Consider the following 18465-nt stretch of genomic DNA (forward strand, 5'->3'; position numbering starts at 1 on the left):
ATGAAAGATATATACTCAACTCTCTATTTCCTTTTGCCACCTGAATAAGCATCTCAAAATTTCCATGTCCTAAACTGAGATCCTGATCTTCTCAACAAACCTATTCTAATTTATATCTCAGATAATAATGACTCCAAACTTTCGGATGCTGAGGCCCAAATTTTGGAATCAACCTGGACTTCTCTCTTTTCCACATTCCACATCCTATCTGCCTGGAAATCATAATGGCTGTACCTTCAAAATATGTCCAGAATCTGACCATTTCTTACCATGCTGTCTTTTCAGACACATTGTCTCTTTGATTAATGTAATAACTTCCTAACTAGTTTCTACTTCTTCCCTAGAATATCTTCAGTCTATTTCCAATACAGCAGCAAAGATCTTAAAATGTAAATCAAATAACATTACTCTTTTGCTCAAAACTCTCCAATGGCTCCCCTTCTCAGAATCCTTGCAATGGTCCACAAGGTCCTATGCAACCTGTTCCCCATTCCTCCAATCTCTCTACTATAATTTCTGCCAATTTCCTCCTCCATCACTCTAGCTTCAACGAACTCCTTGCTGTTCCTGCAACAATGCTATACATGGTTCTGCCTCAGGGCCTTTGCATTGGCTCTCCTCTGCCTATCACTCTCCTCCCAGTTAGTCATGTGGTTTGCTTCCTGATTCCCTTCCCTGGCCATTTTATTTATAATGGCAACATCCCAGCACCAACCTCTATCACCTTTCCTTCTTAATTTTTCCTCACAGAAGCTATCATCATCTTTACTAGTCTACAAAGTCTAGATAGTTCTGTGATAACCCCAAAGTGCAGTGGCCTACAGTTAAGATGAATCTTTTACTCATGCAGAGCCTTCTGTAGGACTTGTTGCTTTCTAGGCAGCTATCTTCCAACAGTGAGCCAGTGACCTAAGATCTTTCTATTTTGTGGTTCAACATATGCCTTCCATTGGCTACAGCAAGGGAAGAAATCCAGAGAGTCAAAGACCAGCTCTTAAATACTTTGGACTGGAAGTGACACATGCCACTCCTTCTACTGTGACACACGCCTAAAGTAAACTCATAAAGTCCCCATGACAGGTGGTAGATGCTTTCCTTTTCTGATATTGTCATAGAGTGAATACTTTTTAATACTAGCTCAAGACTTTCATCATCAGACCAAACATACAGGTCCAGGGAAGACACTGACATCTTAAAGGGCTTCTCCAATGTCAGCTCCCCAGGCTGGTAAACCCAATGATCTTGGTCCCAGTCTTGGCCGTGGAGCTTGTGAATTCACCCCAACAAATAAGTATCTGTGCTTCCCATCCCGTACATGGGAATGAATCACATAGTTAGGCCTGAACATTCCAGTTTAAATGCTGACAAGGCCACATGCATGGAGTGCAGGTAAAACACATGGTCCTATTAAAGACCCTGAAAGAAGGCCACTTCCTTGAGTTTCTCACACTATAGTAGTAGCTGCTGGCAGCTTATAAGGGAGCTGTTATTCCTGTTACTTATGAGAGCATAGGAAAGCAATATTGCATACCCTTGAGAAGCTCATCCTACCATCAATGGGGCAAGATAGGATTTGTTTCCCCTCCCCTCCTCCTTGGCTACTCCAACCCCCATCCCAGAACAAACAAATTGGGAGAGCTCAGTGGTAAGAAAGATCCCTTTTTAATCTATTAGCAAATAAAAAGCACAGCTATGGTATGAGGTAGGCTCAATATTAGCAAGAGAAAGATATATTTGTTTAATAGGTGTGTTTGTTTCAAAAGCATCTTACTCTCCTCTCTAGGTCCACTGAGGGGCATACTAACTGCATTTGACTAACTATGAGCTAGGATCAAGTAAGAAGGGCAGAGGGGTCAAACTGTGTATGGTAAAGGGTACAGGGGATGGTACTTGTTGGCAAGGGAGACCAAAAAGAGAAGTCCTTTTTTTTATTTTTTTACTTTTTTTTACTTCAGTATACACTCTCCTGTATACTGAGTGAAGGATGGACTCTAGGTTGACTGGATGGGAAAATAAAATGTTTTTCAAGATCTAGAACTGTTCTACAGTGCAATATAGTAGTCTCTAACCGCTATTAAGGACTTGAAATATGACTTATCTGGGTTGAGATGTGCTGTACATATAAAGTACATGCCAAATTTTGAAGACTTCATATAAAAAATGAACTGTGTCTAATTATTTCTTTATATTGATTATATGTTTAAATGATAATATTTTGGATACATTGGGTTAAACAGAGCATATGATAATCATTAGTATTATTCATTTCATATTTCTTTCTTTATTTTTTTTAATTTATTTATTTATGATAGTCACAGAGAGAGAGAGAGAGGCAGAGACACAGGCAGAGGGAGAAGCAGGCTCCATGCACCAGGAGCCCGATGTGAGATTCGATCCCAGGTCTCCAGGATCGCGCCCTGGGCTAAAGGCAGGCACCAAATTGCTGTGCCACCCAGGGATCCCTCTTTATATTTTTAAAATGTAGCTACTAGTATATTGTAAATTACATATGTGGCTCGTGTTATATTTCTATTGGACAGTGCTACTCTAGACTGCATATAAGAAACAGTTGATAATAAGATTTCACAGCCTTATAGACATGACAAACATAGGTCAGGGGTCATATGAGGTTAAAATATAACTTGTTTAGTAAATAGATACTATTTTTCACATTTCTCAAACTATCTTTTAAGAGGATAAAGTTCATATTAAATTCTACCTTTAGGAATAAACTTTCTAGAGATTGAGATGAAAATATTGCAAGAGTATTTACACTATTCCAAGAAAATGTAGGCATTTTCAACTTTACTCCCAAAGAAAGGGATTTGATATGAATTTTGTGGACTATAGAAAAATATATTCAAGAGATATTAAAAGCACCAAGGGGCAAACAGGGTTTTAGAGGGATAAAAGAGATTTTATTTTCAAAATTTTTCTACCTTTGTTTTCTAATCTATTTTTTCACTCGGGTCTTAGAAAACAGGAAAGAGGCAGAAAGGTACCTCTAGTAATATCAAAGAGGGTCGTATTAGAGTTTCTCTGTAAAGACATGTTAACTGACTCCAGGTGCTAAGAAGAAGGTGGCTTGGGAGACAAGATAACCAAGGGAGAAAAAAAAAATCTCAGCAGAATCTTAACCTCACCTTGTGCTCGGCAGATGTTCCATGGACATAGTGGTGAGTTCCTAGGCCTTGCAAGGTGCCCAAGCCTCCTTTAGCCATATTTACCCAGGAACTATCTTCGATGGTGGAGACCAGACTCCCTGCAACCATTGTAAGGCCTGAAGTATTGATTGTCAGTGTTCGCTCAACGGATCTGAAATAGTTCAGAATTCCTAAACAGATTCGCTGAAACAAAGAAAGACCGGGTCAGGACTCTGCCCTTTGCTAGCCCTACAGAACAGAGTAAAACTGAATGGGGCCCTAGAAGTTGGCAAGACAACTCCATTGCTGAGAAAGAAACATACCACCCCTAGAAGGCCTGATTTTGTGAAAACCAGAACAAAGAACAAAATGTAAAAATGCATTGCTACTGGAATAGCAGGAAAGCCACCCTAGTAGACAAACAAATATTCCAGGTGCCTGAAGCCAGCATGCCATGCCATACACATACCTGCAGCTCCCTGATTCGCAGGTGGCGCAGATACAGAAAGGATAGGTAGGTCCCTCTCATCAGGACAGGACCCCTATCACTGGGTCCAGTCCCATCATCCAAACCCAACAGTTGGAGGGCCATTGCATAGCTGTACCTTTAGCAGGCAAAAAAAAAAAAAAAAAGAGAATAAATGCTTTTCACCTCAAAGTGGCTCAGAAAATTCATATATACCAAATTGAAGTCATTTTATTTAACTTCAGGGAGTTTCACAGTAGTACTTTTTAGAACTATACTAGAAGAAAAATTCTCTGTATAAATATAAAAAGAAATTTCCTTAGCAATTGCTCTTGTGAAAAATCCAGTCCTAGGGTGAAACATTAATTTAGTTGTCTGACCTGCTTTAACAGTCTTGCTTTTATTTCAGCTTCAAATATTTTTGAGTTAACATGTAATCTACCTATTAATCAGTCACTCAATTTTCCCCACAGTGTTTAATCCATTTTCTCGAGTCACCAATAAAATGATTTAATTTTACCCTTTCTCTTTTTTCTGCTTGACAGGCTTATCTGCATGTTGGCACAGACTTATTTGTGCTAGGTCATTTTCATTTTGTTCCATTGAATGGTCATCTTCCCTCATATTTTCATTCTATTAAAAAAGTAGCATTAGTTGAATTACATAATCATTTGCAATATTACCAACAAAATCACAATCAGGTCACCACAAAATTAAATCCCGTGATCCAAGGCATATTTAGATGAAAAAGCAGAAGAGCATCCTGATCCATTGCAATGTGGCATATGAAAATCTGGATTTCTAAAATTAATTAGAGGTTACTGTTTTTATTCTTATTTAGTCTTTGTTTTACAGAACTATTCATAGCTTTTAAATATCATCCCCCAACACACATCTTTTACATGATTCACTTACAAAAAGTTGATACATAGATTTGTAGATGTTCGAAACCTTGAGCATCTCTAATCTAGTCTTGTTCTGGCCTGAGAGAGATCAGTGGATTAAATGCCTCTTTCTACTTTTCAGCTAAATGATTTAGTTATTTGGGATCCCTGGGTGGTGCAGCGGTTTAGCACCTGCCTTTGGCCCAGGGCGTGATCCTGGAGACCCGGGATCGAATCCCACGTCAGGCTCCCAGTGCATGGAGCCTGCTTCTCCCTCTGCCTGTGTCTCTGCCTCTCTCTCTCTCTCTGTGTGACTATCATAAATAAATAAAAATTAAAAAAAAAATGATTTAGTTATTTAAAGTCTTGATCCTATTTTCACACGTGTAAAACAGCATAATAATAGAAAATAAGTTGCTGTGAGAATTAATGCATAATGATTGGCACCTCATAGGTGCCCAATACATGCTAGTTCTCCCCCTGGCCATGGATTATAGTAGTCAGTCAGCTCTCTAAGGATCTGTCACAGAATTCATGGTTTATGTTTATTTCTACAGGTATTTTTCCTGATGTCAAGCAGGTTGAGGTCACACACACAGAGTCCTAAGGGAAAACTGTGAAGGTGATATTGATGAATGAACCTGCCCCTGACCCTCTGGCATCCCCTTTCTTAGCTGTCCTCTCTCCTGCCCCTGGGCATATACCCGTTCTCATAACACATAGCCTTTCATAGTAGTGCTGATACCCACAAAAACACTGAGTGGCAACAAGTTAGGTTGGAACCCCACTCTTTGGGTTACTTATATTCTAATAGTTGGTTTTTGGAATTCCAATAAGTCCTTGTGGCAAAAACTGCTGATTGCTCCCCAAGATCCATTTTAAATGCAACTCTTCCTACAGTAGTTAAATATTTATCTTGGCACCTGGCCACCCAGATGGAGATGACATTTCCAAGCCTCCTTTGCGTCTAGGTATAGCTATGTGACTAAGTTCTGGACAATGGAATGAAAATGAAAATGCCATGTGGCAGCTTCTGGGAGTTTCCTGAAGTGGCAGCTTCTCACCCTTATTGTCCATCCTGCTGCTTAGGACATGAATGTGACAGCTGGAGCTCCACCTCAGACCAGGTGTTGATCTCAGGTATGGAAGCCACATTTGTTGGAACTCCAGGATAGAAAGAGCATGGATCCCTGAAGACTTCATGCAACAGTCATCACATCATGCCAGCTCTGTACTTCCTACCCCTGGATCTTCATATGAGGGAGAGAGAAAGAAATTCCCATTTCCTTTAATCCTCTGCTATTCTCTGTTTAATTATGACCAACAGCTAAATATAATTTTGACTAATAGAGTACCCAAGACTCTAAAGATACACTATTGGCATTTATGATAGGCAGTGGAGAGGAAAACTTGGGACACGGATATTAGGAAGAGTAAGTGAGAGAGAAAACTGTCTAATCAAGTATCATTAAATGGCTTCCCATTCTGCCTTTGAGACAGTTAGCTCCTTAAGTGTGCCCATTGGTGTATTTCCATGTAAACATCCCATAGCTCTAGGACTGGAAAAGGCCGTAGGAGATGACATGGTGCATTCCTGTTCTTTGATACAGAAACACACAAGATCATCATCCCCAAATTAAGAGAATATCTGTTATTTTAAGAAAATCTGTGGGAAAGCATTTGCTCTATGAGGGAAGTTGAATTTTAAGTTTCTATTTCGCCAGAATTATGGGTGAGAGGGGCTCTACTGAAGATTTTTGCCTCTCAGGCCTCTGGGGCTCTTATCTTGCAATTCAGCATTGCCTGGCATGACTCCAGAGGGCAGGCTCAGTACCACAGCCTTTCTCTGATGGGACCGTGACTCTTTCAGCTGCTTCTTAAATTACCCAGAATTACATAGGAAGGAACAGAAAGTGACATCAAGTTACTGTGAAAGACTCTATGAAGTTTATGACTGAATAAGCCCACAGAAGTATTGCTGGACCTGTAGGCTGCCGGGAAGAAAGGAAGGGGGCACAACAGGGTAGGGTGAGTAAAGGGAGAGAGCCCAGCACCTTCTGGAAAAAGAGAACCAGCCACAGCCCACAGAGGTAAACTGCTTAGGAAACACCCAAAGTGCACAACTATTTCCCTTAGAGGACTGGACACAGTGCAGGTAAGCAGTGGGCCTGACCAGAAACCAGAATGTCAACATCACCTGCGTTTGTTCCGTCTTCCTAGGTAGGTAAATCCTCTGACATTTACTCTACCTGGTGGCTAGGTTTTTGCCAGCATGGTCTTTGCTAGTATTTTGACAGTTCTGAGATTTCTACTGATTGCAAATCTCATTTTCTTCTGGGAAACTGGCAGGGGCAGTGGAGTGGGAGGTGGAGGGAGGGAATAATTAGAGGGAACAGAAGTCTATAATGTATTTCCCACCTCCTAAATGTCCCTACGGCTTATTTGTGTATATCTACAGAATAAAAAGACTAGAAGGATAGATACCAAATGTTAACAATATTATTGTTATATTTGGGTGGCAAGATAATGGCTGATTTTTATTTTCTTCCTTGAACTTTGCTATATTTCCCCAATTTTCTTTGACAAATACATGTCAACAGAAAATGTTTGTTTTTTAAATGTTCTATTGAATTTGGTGATGGAAGCCAGCCAAGAAGTGTTTTACATTTCCCTGAACTTCTTGCACACTGGAACTACTATATACAACAGCACTTTTGTGAGGGCACACCATGGACTCATTATATCTCTGGAAATGGAGGGGAACAGTAACACCGAGAGGGGAAAATGGCTATCTTCTTTCCCTCTCCTTAGTGTGGCCAGAGAGAAGCAAAAGCAGAGGCAAAAGATACAGTGGTTTCTGCCACTGCAGCACTCCATAAAGTTAAAGAGCAGTGACCAATTGAAACCATATCCTTAGAAATATGATGGTCAGTAGTAGTATTTAATATCTCTACATAAATAGCCATTTTAATGAACAGATGTTTTCTTGGGGAATGGCATTGAACACAAGTAAATTGATATAATACAAGTTTGGGAGGTTTGGGAGGATGCACTCAGGGCTGGCTGGTCTCTTCCTTCTGATTAGGATTACAGTTAAATTATTTTTAAGGTTTTTTTTTTCCAAAATATATCCCCCAAAATGTAGTCCTTGTAGACCAGAATTATTTCTTTTAGTTATAGATGATCTTCAATTAACAATTATAAGAAAATTTGATATTTCTTCCTTATCCCCCAAACCCAGATCTTTAAGAGAATCTGGAAAAATAATTGTGTGTAAAGAAATGAGTAGCTAGCCTTACAGGCCAATGGTAAATAAAAGGCAGTTCAAACTGTGATAGAAACATTATTCAATATTAATAAGTTCAGACAAACATATTCAATATTAAGATGCAAGTTTTCTTATAATTTGCTGGTTGGGGAAAAAATGGTAAACCACTTTGGCAAGATCTATGGAAACATTTGAATGTGCATGTTCAGTGACCCAGAAAATATACTTCTAAATATCTAATCTAAAGAAACACACATGTGCCCAAGGAGGAATGTACAAGAAAGTTCAGTAGGAATGGTTTCTAATATGGTAAAAATGGCAACAGGTATCCACAGGGAAGTGTCTGTGTGATCTGTAGGAAATAATAAAATATAATGCAGCCATTAAAAAGAACAACAGAGACAGATTTCTAAGACATACTGTTGGGTAAACAAAGAAAGTTAGCTAAGATATCCATAGGGTAGGACAGATCATTTGTATAGAAAACTAAAACACAAAATTTTATTATATACATATATATTTTTAAAATGAGGACATATGTTTGAATATAAATGTACTGATAAAGTTGAAGCAATAATAGTGGAGGAAGTGAGGAAGTGGAATGGGGGCCAGTATTGGAATTCCTGTTAGTTAAAGTTAAAGCATTAACAAAAATGGAGAAGGAGAAGATGTTTATATATTATTTCTGTAGCTTAAAATTAATTCCCAACAACTTCTTAGGGAGAAAAATGGTAACTTGACAGTGCAAAAACCTAGCAAACATCACGAGCTACATGACATATCAAGTTTAACATCCTCAGCAATAAATCAGGTTGATAGCATCTGCCCCAGATACGATCTGACAAGAAGGGCACTTCACCTCTGGGGTGTTCGTCCTCCAAACCTATAACCTCTGTAGACATGAGAAAAACATCAGGCAAATTCAAAATAGGGAATGTTCTCTAGGTTGCCTGGTCAGTACGCCCAAAGACCATCAGGGAAAGACTGAGACAATAGCACAGATCTGAGGAGACTGGGAAATATGACATTTAAAGGCAGTCATAGTAGTGCAAAGAAGACATTAATGGAAAAACCAGTAAATTCCAAGTATCATCTATTTTAGATATCAGTAATGTACCAATGCTGGTTCCTTAGGTGTGGCAAAGTAATATGTTAATAATAGGAGAAACTGGACAGGAGATTCCTGGGATCTCTTTGTACTCTTTGTAACTTTTCTGTAAATCTAAAACTATTCTCAAATAAAACGTTTAAAAAATAAAATAAAATAAAATGTTTATTTTCTAAAAGATTCCCTAAGGAAAGGCTACTGGTAAAGAGTATTCACTGAAAACTGACCAGAAACTGTCTCGTGGTTGTGCTATAATTAGTGCTTACATCCTTCAGAGCTGTCAGAACCGACTGTCCTATGAGGTTTGCTTTCCTTCATGCAGAAGGCCCTTAACAAAGTTTTTTTTTATGGGGTTATTTATTGTCACTTGCCAACTTCAGAATCAAAATGCTGGCCACCGTATGGATGCTAAAATTCATACTTGACTGCTACATGCTTGCAAAATAGTCACAGAGCTTTAAAATTCATACCCATGTTCCTGTGACTTCTTCATCTTCCATCTTTAACTTCATCCTAATCTCATCTAGCTAGTATTCAACATTCAGAATAGCATCCGGATACTGTAGAAAGTGCCTCTTGACCAGAGCAGAAATACATAAGGAGGTCAGGTCACAAAGTAACGCCCACAGAAAAATGTGAAGGGAAGTAGAAACCCATGGATGGTTGCTTCGGGATTTTCTTCTTCAAACACTGTGCTATTTTCTATTCCCCGCTTGGAAAGCTCTTCTCTAGTGTGGCTGACTCCTTCTTATTCATCAAATGTTAGCTCAGAGGTCCCCAACTCTGAAAGAGCTTGGTCCATCTATCAAAGGGTGCTTCTCTCTACCCCACTGCCTCCTGTCCCTGTGGTTTTCCTCATTGCACCCACAAGGTAGAGAGGTAGATGTGCTCTAGTTCACCTGTTTATTGCATGTTTCATTCCCTGAGCAGCACAGCTCCTGGCACAGAGGCAGCATCTGTGTAATAGTCACTGAATGAATGAATGAATGAATGAACAGGAAACTTGCAGGAACAAGAAACAGGACACTAACAGTAGGGTAATTTGGGTGGGCTCTGTGTCTCCCCTCAGGCTCCACCTCTGAAATCTATAGGTAACCTAAGTCTTTTTAGGATCTGTTTACCATAAATCAACTTGAAAAATAGGTGCTCACATTTTTCTCCCTTTGGTCAATTCTACGAACAACATTTACAAGTCAGTAAATAGCCAGAGGAAGTGGTTTTCTTTCTTTCTCTCTCTCTCTCTCTCTTCTTTCCCCCTCCTATTTAACACTGGGCAACTGCATTCAAAACAGACTTTGGTGAAAGCAGAGACTGCATTTCATCATACCCTGACTTTCCATCTCATCGGCAAATGGAGGGAAGCAGCAACAGAGAATGACAGGAAGTGTCAGTTTTCCCCACTGTGTGGCTGGGCTCCTCACACTGTTGCTTAGGGTTTTCTGCCTTTCAACACCCACCTGAGCCATCATCTCCTGGTCTTGCCCTGCACTTTCTGCTTTTCCGTGATAACCTCCTTTGTCCTCTGAGTCCCCATGGGCACTGCTACATCTCTGGCCTGCTGGCCTAGCCAGATCCCGGACCATCACTTCTCAATGACTTCAAACATGAAGCTCTTCACTTCTGACTCCCTCTTCTTTTGCCTCCTACCTCTCCTTTACTCATATTCACCTCTTTTCCCCCTCATCTGGCCTCCAGGAATTTAATTCCCCCATTCTCCTAGTCAAGGAGGAAAACAGACTTGCGGTGGCCATCAGATATTAATACCAGAATTCAGGTAAGGGAGGATTATATCAGGATCAAGAAGCACCGTCCAGGATCCTAGGAGCAGAGGTCTGGGATGCCTCTGCCTTCAATGTCCTCCAAACCTTCCTACTCCCTACCTCTTTCCCCTTAAGTTTGGTTCAAGAAGCAAAAGAGCCAGATGTTTTGTCCCCTTGCCAGTACAAGGTCTTCTGGGTGACATAGACTTCACTGTGAAATGGCAATGGGATAGGAAAGATGCTGTTTTTTGTACTCTGGCAAGATGCAATCTGAGGAGTGTCACTGGTAGTTGCGTGCCCTGGCAGGGAATTCAGAGGCCAGGTAGATCCATTCCATGATATCCTGGATCTGTGTCCAATCTGTTTGGCCAACTCATTTTTAATTAGATTCTCTAGATCCTTATCTAAACAGGTTGAAAAGTTGTAAAAGTTGTGGTGTGTGTGTGTGTGTGTGTGTGTGTGTGTGTGTGTACACATGCATGCACTTACGTTTTTGCTTCCAACCAATCTGTAATTCATTTAGGTTTCACTCTCTTCCATAACCAGCCTGGGATGATGGACCATGGCAGTGCTGGCTTCTCTCTCTAGCATTCTACTAAACTTCTTGATGCCTTCGACTTTATGTATAAATTTTTACAATTATTTTTAGGGGTGAAACTAATAGGATTACTATGTAGATTAGGCTCACTAAAAGTCATGCCCTCTTACTTCAACTGGGCCCTCTAGCTACATGGTCATCCTTATATTCTTTTCTCATTGGTGGCCCTCTGGCATTTCCCACAGTGATCCACCTCCTCACATGTCACTTTAATCTTCCATCTCACTAATGCAGACATCCTCCCCCTTCCTTCTCTGAAACAACCAGGGCCAGGGCCATTTACAAGCTACGACATCTTACCTTTTTGTACCCGACAATTCTATATATCTCACTCACCTCAAGGGAAGTAATGCTATTCTCCTTTTCTCAAAATTACTCCTTCAACTGGTTTCTTCATCCCATCCCTTCCTCTTTCCCAGGTCATCTGTTTCTCAAATTTACCCCTTCATATCTTCCATCTCTTGTTCTTCTTCACTGCCCATTCCTCCCAGACCATAAACACATTGAGTATTCCTATCTTAAATAAGCAAAGAAAACAAAACTCTTCTCTTAAAGCAATGAATAAACAATAGCAGATTATTTTAAAATGTTACAGTATCATTGTAAAGAGAAATATCCAATAGCTTTGTGTAGAAATTGCCTTTCATTGCCAAACTTTAAGCCTATCCTATGTAGTAGCTATCTAGCTGGCTTCCCTGCCTCCAGTCTCTCCCCCTTCCAATCCAACTAATACCTTGCTGCCACATCAATCTTGCTAAAAAAATAAGGCTTTGTATATGTCACTTCCCTTGTAGGATAAAGCACAAATTCTTTTGTCTGAAATCTATGGGCATTCACAACTTGCTCTCTCCTCCCCCTTAAAAAAACTTATCTTCCCTATATTTCCACATGAATCTTTCACTCAACCAAGTTGATCTTGAACATTCCACAGTGTCTTCTCTGCATTGGTGTTCATGCTTCCTTCCTAGGATCTGCTTCCCTCTCCACCACCACTTCCCTAGGCCCGACGATTCCCTCAAGCCCAGTATAATTTCATTCTCCTTCAAGAGGCTTTTCCCAAAAAAATCAACCCTGGGGGGACCATTGTGCCTCTAAACACTCACAATGTTTAACAATTGTCCAACTCATTTGGTGTTTATCACTAGAGTGTGCAGCTTTGTATTGGTATGTAAGTGGTTAGTGTCTGTCCCGGCAGCAAGATCTTATATAACACCTTTTTATGTCCCTCTTTTTTTTTTTTTTAATGTTTATTTATTTATGATAGTCACAGAGAGAGAAAGAGAGAGAGGCAGAGACACAGGCAGAGGGAGAAGCAGGCTCCATGCACCGGAAGCCCGATGTGGGATTCGATCCCGGGTCTCCAGGATCGCGCCCTGGGCCAAAGGCAGGCGCCAAACCCCTGCGCCACCCAGGGATCCCTATGTCCCTCTTTTTAATTATCATTTAGTCTTTTTTATAATACAAACAATCCTGGCTGGTTAATAAAGCTTTTATGGGGAGGGTCTCTGAAAGATTACCAAAGTAAATTTCTAAGGTCTACACATAGGTAGTGAGTTGAATAGAAAGGCATATTGGTTATTTCTTCCTGTCGTACCTGGTAGAGGTTGATGTTGCTATAAATATTCTCCCAGATTTGATCATAGTTGCATTGATGCAAACCCTGGGAAGCCACAAAAGTTGGATGAGATGGAGCCAGCATGATGGTCTTTGCAGCGTGGTCTTGGAGCACTTGCATTACTCGTTCAGGGCTGGAAATCTCAAGTAGAGCGAGAGGAAAAGCAATGGTTCAGAAGAGTTATTCCCTTCTTCTCAGCAAGAATTTGGTCATATAGACACAAAAAGAAAGAAGCTCCAGGTGGGGCTTTATTCAGTTAAAAAATAAATAACATCAGACTCAAACATCATGATTCCCTTATGTGCATCCATTCAACATCATAAATATTTAAATTTAAAACTCTGTGACCACCCTCTAAACACAATAGCAGACTGTATCCCTGGAAGTGCTGTGGCATCAATGAAAAGATAAACACCCATCCTTTTGGATACAAACACAGTTTGCTATTAGGAAACTCCAGGAGATGGAGGAAGAGGCAGCTGGGTAGTGTGAGGAAAGTGCAGGCTTTGTAAGAACACAGGCCTGGGCTCATATCTCTGCTGGAATCCTGACTTCAGCACATAGAGCAGAACAAGTCAGCCTAACAGGAACACTAATGATGTCTTTCCCAGGATTGCTGCAGGAATGCCTGGCATGTAGTAGGTACTGAATAAATGTTCCTTTTCCTCTTCTGGGGGTAAAGGATCAAATAAGAGTCCCAGAGTTGAAGTTCAATGGCAGTGATATATGCATTATGGTATTTCAGTCATTTTAATATCACAAGGAACTTCAAGTATCATTTAGTCCAATCCCTACCGAAACTCCAATGGCTTTTTTTTGTAGAAGTAGAAAAATTCATCCTAAAATTCATATGAAATCTCAAGGGACTCCAAATAGCCAATGTAATTTTGAAAAAGAAGAACAAAGTTGGAGGACCCACATTTTCTAATTCCAAACCATATTACAAAGCTACAGTAGTCAAAATGGTGTGGTACTGGAATAAATTGGGCATACAGACCAACAGAAAATAGAATAGAGAGCCTAGAAGTAAACCTTCAAGTATATGGCCAAATGATTTTAGACAAGGATGTCAATATATTCAACAGAGAAGGGACAGTCTCTTCAGCAAATGATTCTAGGAAAACAGGATATCCACATGCAAAATAATGAACAATAAGCCTCTTTTGTACACCATACACAGAAAATTAACTTATAATGGATTAAAGACCTAAGCATAAGACCTAAAACTATAAAACCCTTAGACAAAAACAGATTATGAAATCTTCATAACATTGAAATTGGCAATGATTTCTTGGATATGACACCAAAAGCACAGGCAAATAAAGCAAAAATAAACAAATGTGACTATATAAAACTTTAAAGCTTCTGTCCATCAAAGGATACAATTAACAGAGTGAAAAGGGAACCTATAGAATGAGGGAATATATATGCAAATTATATATCTGATAAGAGGTTAATATCCAGAATATATAAAGAACTCCTACAGCCCAACCACAACTACAACAACGAAAATCAAATAATCCAATTAAAAAATGGGCAAAGAACTGCTATAAACATTTTTCCAAATATTATATACAAATGGCTGAGAAACATATGAAAAGATTCTCAAAATCGCTAATCATCAGAGAAATGCAAAGCAAAACCAAAATGAGATATCACCTCATATACATTAGGATGGCTAATAACAAGAAGAAGGAGGAGGAAGAAGAACAAGAAAGGAAGAAAGGAAGGAAGGAAGGAAGGAAGGAAGGAAGGAAGGGAGGGAGGGAGGGAGGGAGGAAGGAAAGAACAAGCGCTGGTGAGAATGCAGAGAAAATGGAACTCCTGTGCACTGTTGATAGTATTGTAAAATGCAGGCAACTGATATGGAAAATAGTATGGAGATTCCTCAAAAAATTAAAAACAGAATTACCTTATGACCCAGCAATTATACTTCTGGGTTTATATTCAAAAGAATTGAAAGTAGGATCTCAAAAAAGTGTTTACATACTCATGTTCATAGCAGCATTATTCACAATAGCCATGAGGTGAAAGCAACCCAAATGTCCATCAACAAATAAATAGATTTAAAAAAAAAAAAAACAAATAGATTTTTAAAAATATGGTGGATAAAAATAAATAAATAAATAAATAAATAAATAAATAAGGTGGATATACACAAGGAAATATAATTCAGCCTTAAAAAGAGAAGGAAATTCTGATATATCCTACAACATGGTGAAACTGGGTGGGTTAAATAAGCCAGTCATAAAAAGACAAGTACTGTATGATTTCACTAATAGGTGGTACCTAGAGTAATCAAACTCATTGAGACAGAAATTAGAATGGTGGTTGACAGGGAGTAAGGGAAGGGAAGAATGAGGAGTTGTTTAATGAATATACAGTTTCATTTTCTAGGTGAGGAGTTCTGGAGATGGATGGTGGTGATGATTACTCAACAATATGAATGTACTTAATGTCACTGAACTGTACAGTTAAAAATGCTTAAAATAGAAAATTCCATGTTAAGTGTATTTTACCACCATTTAAGGAAAGAGATCCCATGTACTCTTCACCCCATTTCTACCAGTGTTAACATCTTGCAAAACCATAGTACAGTATCACAGCCCGGATATTGACATTGATACAGTCAACTTATAGCAGAGACCCACCACCACAAGGATCCCACATGTTGCTCTTTTATCGCCATATTCCTCTCTCCTCCTCACCAGTCTTCCCTTAACCCCTACAATCCACGAATCTGTCTTCATTTCTATACTTAGTCATTTCAAGAGTATTGTATAAATGGACTCATATGGTCTTAATGGGACTCACTTTTTTCACTCACATAGTTCTCTGGAGATTCATCCAGGTTCTTGGATATATTGCTAGTTTGTTTGTTTGTTTGTTTGTTTGTTTTTTTAACAGATGACTGCTATTCCATGGTACAAGATGCACCACAATTAGTTTATTTACTCGCTGAAATATATCTGGGTTGTTTCCAGTTTTTGGCTATTGTGAATAAAGCTGATAAAATGGGGATGCCTGGGTGGCTCAGTGGTTGAGCATCTATGTTTGGCTCAGGGCGTGATCCCAAAGTCCCCGGGATCCAGTCCCATAACCGGCTCCCTGCAGAGAGCCTGCTTCTCCCTCTGCCTGTGTCTTCTGCCTCTCTCTGTGTCTCTCATGAATAAGTAAAAAAAAATATTAAAAAAAATCTGATAAAATGTTCATGAAAAAAAAGGGGAGAAGACATCTGGTCACATGAATGAATTCACATGCATGAATCTTGAGGACATTGTCCTAAGTGAAATAAGCCAGTCACAAAAAGACTAATACTGTATGAGTCTACTTATATGAGACTTTTTATATATATGAAACAGAAGGTAGAATGGTGGTTTCTAGGGACTGTGGGGAGAAGTAGGGAATTGTTGTTTAATAGGTACAGAGCTTCAGTTTGGCAGGATGAAAAAGTTCCAGTATATCTGTTTCATGACAGTGTGAATGTATTGAATACCACTAAACTGGTGTTTAAAATGATTAAGATGAGAAATTTTATACTGTGAGCTTTTTGCAATAAAAATAAGATAATTTCGTACTGTATTTTTGTTTCACAAATGAGGAAACAAACTCAAGGAGGTTGTGCTATTAGGTCAGTGTTGCACAGAGACTTTGGTGCCAAAGCTGGAAAATTTGTTACTTTCTACTGAAAACTAAAAGGATTATAAAATTTTGGCAATAAGATTAGAAAGTTCCAAATAAAGCCTTCATAGTGAATCCATGGCTAATATTTCTTAAAAAGGAAAAGAAAATTCAATTTTCTGAGAATGATTTTATTTTTTTAAGTTTTTATTTATTTATGATAGTCAGAGAGAGAGAGAGAGAGAGAGAGAGGCAAAGACACAGGCAGAGGGAGAAGCAGGCTCCATGCACCAGGAGCCCGACGTGGGATTCGATCCCGGGTCTTCAGGGTCGCGCCCTGGGCCAAAGGCAGGCGCTAAACCGCTGCGCCACCCAGGGATCCCCTGAGAATGATTTTAGCAAGAACTTTATCTACAAGGGAATATGGCCATTTCTTACTTTCAAAAACTTTGCCTGGAGTTGCATCAATACATCTATTCTTTTCCGTTCTTTCAGTTTGGTCAAAATCTTCTTTTGCCAAGGATCACATTTTGGCTTAATCTAGTGGACAAACATGTTCACACAGTTACAACATAACAGAATGGTTAGCAATAAAAGTTGCAAGCAAAGGGATTCAAGGACCTTCTGAAATGCCTTGATGCTAGAAGGTTGATTAGAGCATGTGAAGTCTTGGAAAGGGTCTATATGGGCTCACAGAGCATGGAGCGAGATGGGAGTGGCAGATCCTATTGGTGCCTAGCCTATGAGATGCATTAGCTTCATCTGGGACAACACAGCACCCTCCATGAGCAGGAGGGACCCTAAATCCATCCATCAGTATTGGACACCACACTTAATTTTTAGAGTGAGAGAAGTTCTCCCACAAAGACTCCACATATAAAATTTTACCTTACCCATTAACAGGGCGTATTTAAAAATTAACTCTATAGTTATAAAAACATCAATATACTTAATAACCTTCAAATTTATATCTAGCTCTAAGTTCCAGTATGTTATATCCAACTATATCCTTGATACTTATAGTTGGAAGGCAAATATAATATTCTAGAACAGAAAATCTGGCTTTCCCTACACCAACCACCCATTTGCTCAAGCCTCATTACTTAGGAGTCACCTTTGATTTTCCTCTCCTTTCCTTCTATTCACCTTTATCACGTAAGGCTTTTCTTTCCTACATAATACAGTTGATCCTCTTACTCAAGGATTTTGTATTTGCAAACTTTTCTTACTAAAATTTGTTCATAACCCCCAAAATCAATACTGGCAGACCTATCCTGATTATTCACGGACATGCAAAGAATGGTGAAAAATTCGAATCACCCAGCTCCACGTTCTCAGCCAAGGTCACACAAGGTGACATTCTGTCTTCTTGTTTCAGCTCTCATTCTGTAAATAAGTGTCCTTTTTGTGGTCTAGTTAGTGGCACATTTCTATATTTTTGTGGGGTTTTTTGTTGGTGATTTCAGTGGCCCCTAAGTGTATTGCTGAAGTGTAGCCTAGTGCTCCAAAGTACAGGAAGGCTGTGATATGTCTTATAGAAGAAATGTTTATGTTTGATAAGCTTTGCTCAGTCACGAGTTATAGTGCTATTGGCCATGAGTTCAATACTATCAAATCAAAAACATATATTAAATAAAGTATCTTTAAACAGAAACACACATAAAGCAAGGTTACGTATCAATCAGTTGATGTACCTAACCTTGTATTTCCCCTATGAGCAATAAATGGTTCAGTATTTGTTAATTCAGTGTTTGTGGCAACTTTATAGGACATAACTACCCCCAATGAGAATCAACTATACTTACCACTACCCCAAATCATCTTATTTAATCTGCTTACTTGGTATTGTTTGTGAATTGTGTACCTCTGGAACCAAGAGTCATTCCTGACATAGTATATACTCAGTGAATAGTTTTTGACTAAAAAGCTGGATTTATACAACTCAATTATACATTTGAGTGTTATTCTTGGTTCTAGCCAAGTAACCAAGATCACTAACAAG

At 39.2% G+C, this 18465-nt stretch overlaps 1 protein-coding gene across 1 annotated transcript in view; it reads right to left on the reverse strand.

Annotated features, from left to right (window-relative positions):
* Positions 1 to 18465, reverse strand: part of LOC144317014 (uncharacterized) — a 140085-nt gene that overhangs the window by 106471 nt on the left and 15149 nt on the right. The window contains exons 9-13 of the mRNA XM_077902844.1: positions 16902 to 17003; positions 12822 to 12983; positions 4130 to 4242; positions 3613 to 3748; positions 3144 to 3347 (exon numbers count right to left, since the gene is read on the reverse strand). Of these exons, the coding sequence (XP_077758970.1) occupies positions 3144 to 3347; positions 3613 to 3748; positions 4130 to 4242; positions 12822 to 12983; positions 16902 to 17003 (717 nt within the window). The remainder of the gene's footprint in view (positions 1 to 3143; positions 3348 to 3612; positions 3749 to 4129; positions 4243 to 12821; positions 12984 to 16901; positions 17004 to 18465) is intronic.

This window comes from Canis aureus, chromosome 7 (genome assembly GCF_053574225.1).
Source record: "Canis aureus isolate CA01 chromosome 7, VMU_Caureus_v.1.0, whole genome shotgun sequence".
Taxonomy (NCBI): domain Eukaryota; kingdom Metazoa; phylum Chordata; class Mammalia; order Carnivora; family Canidae; genus Canis; species Canis aureus.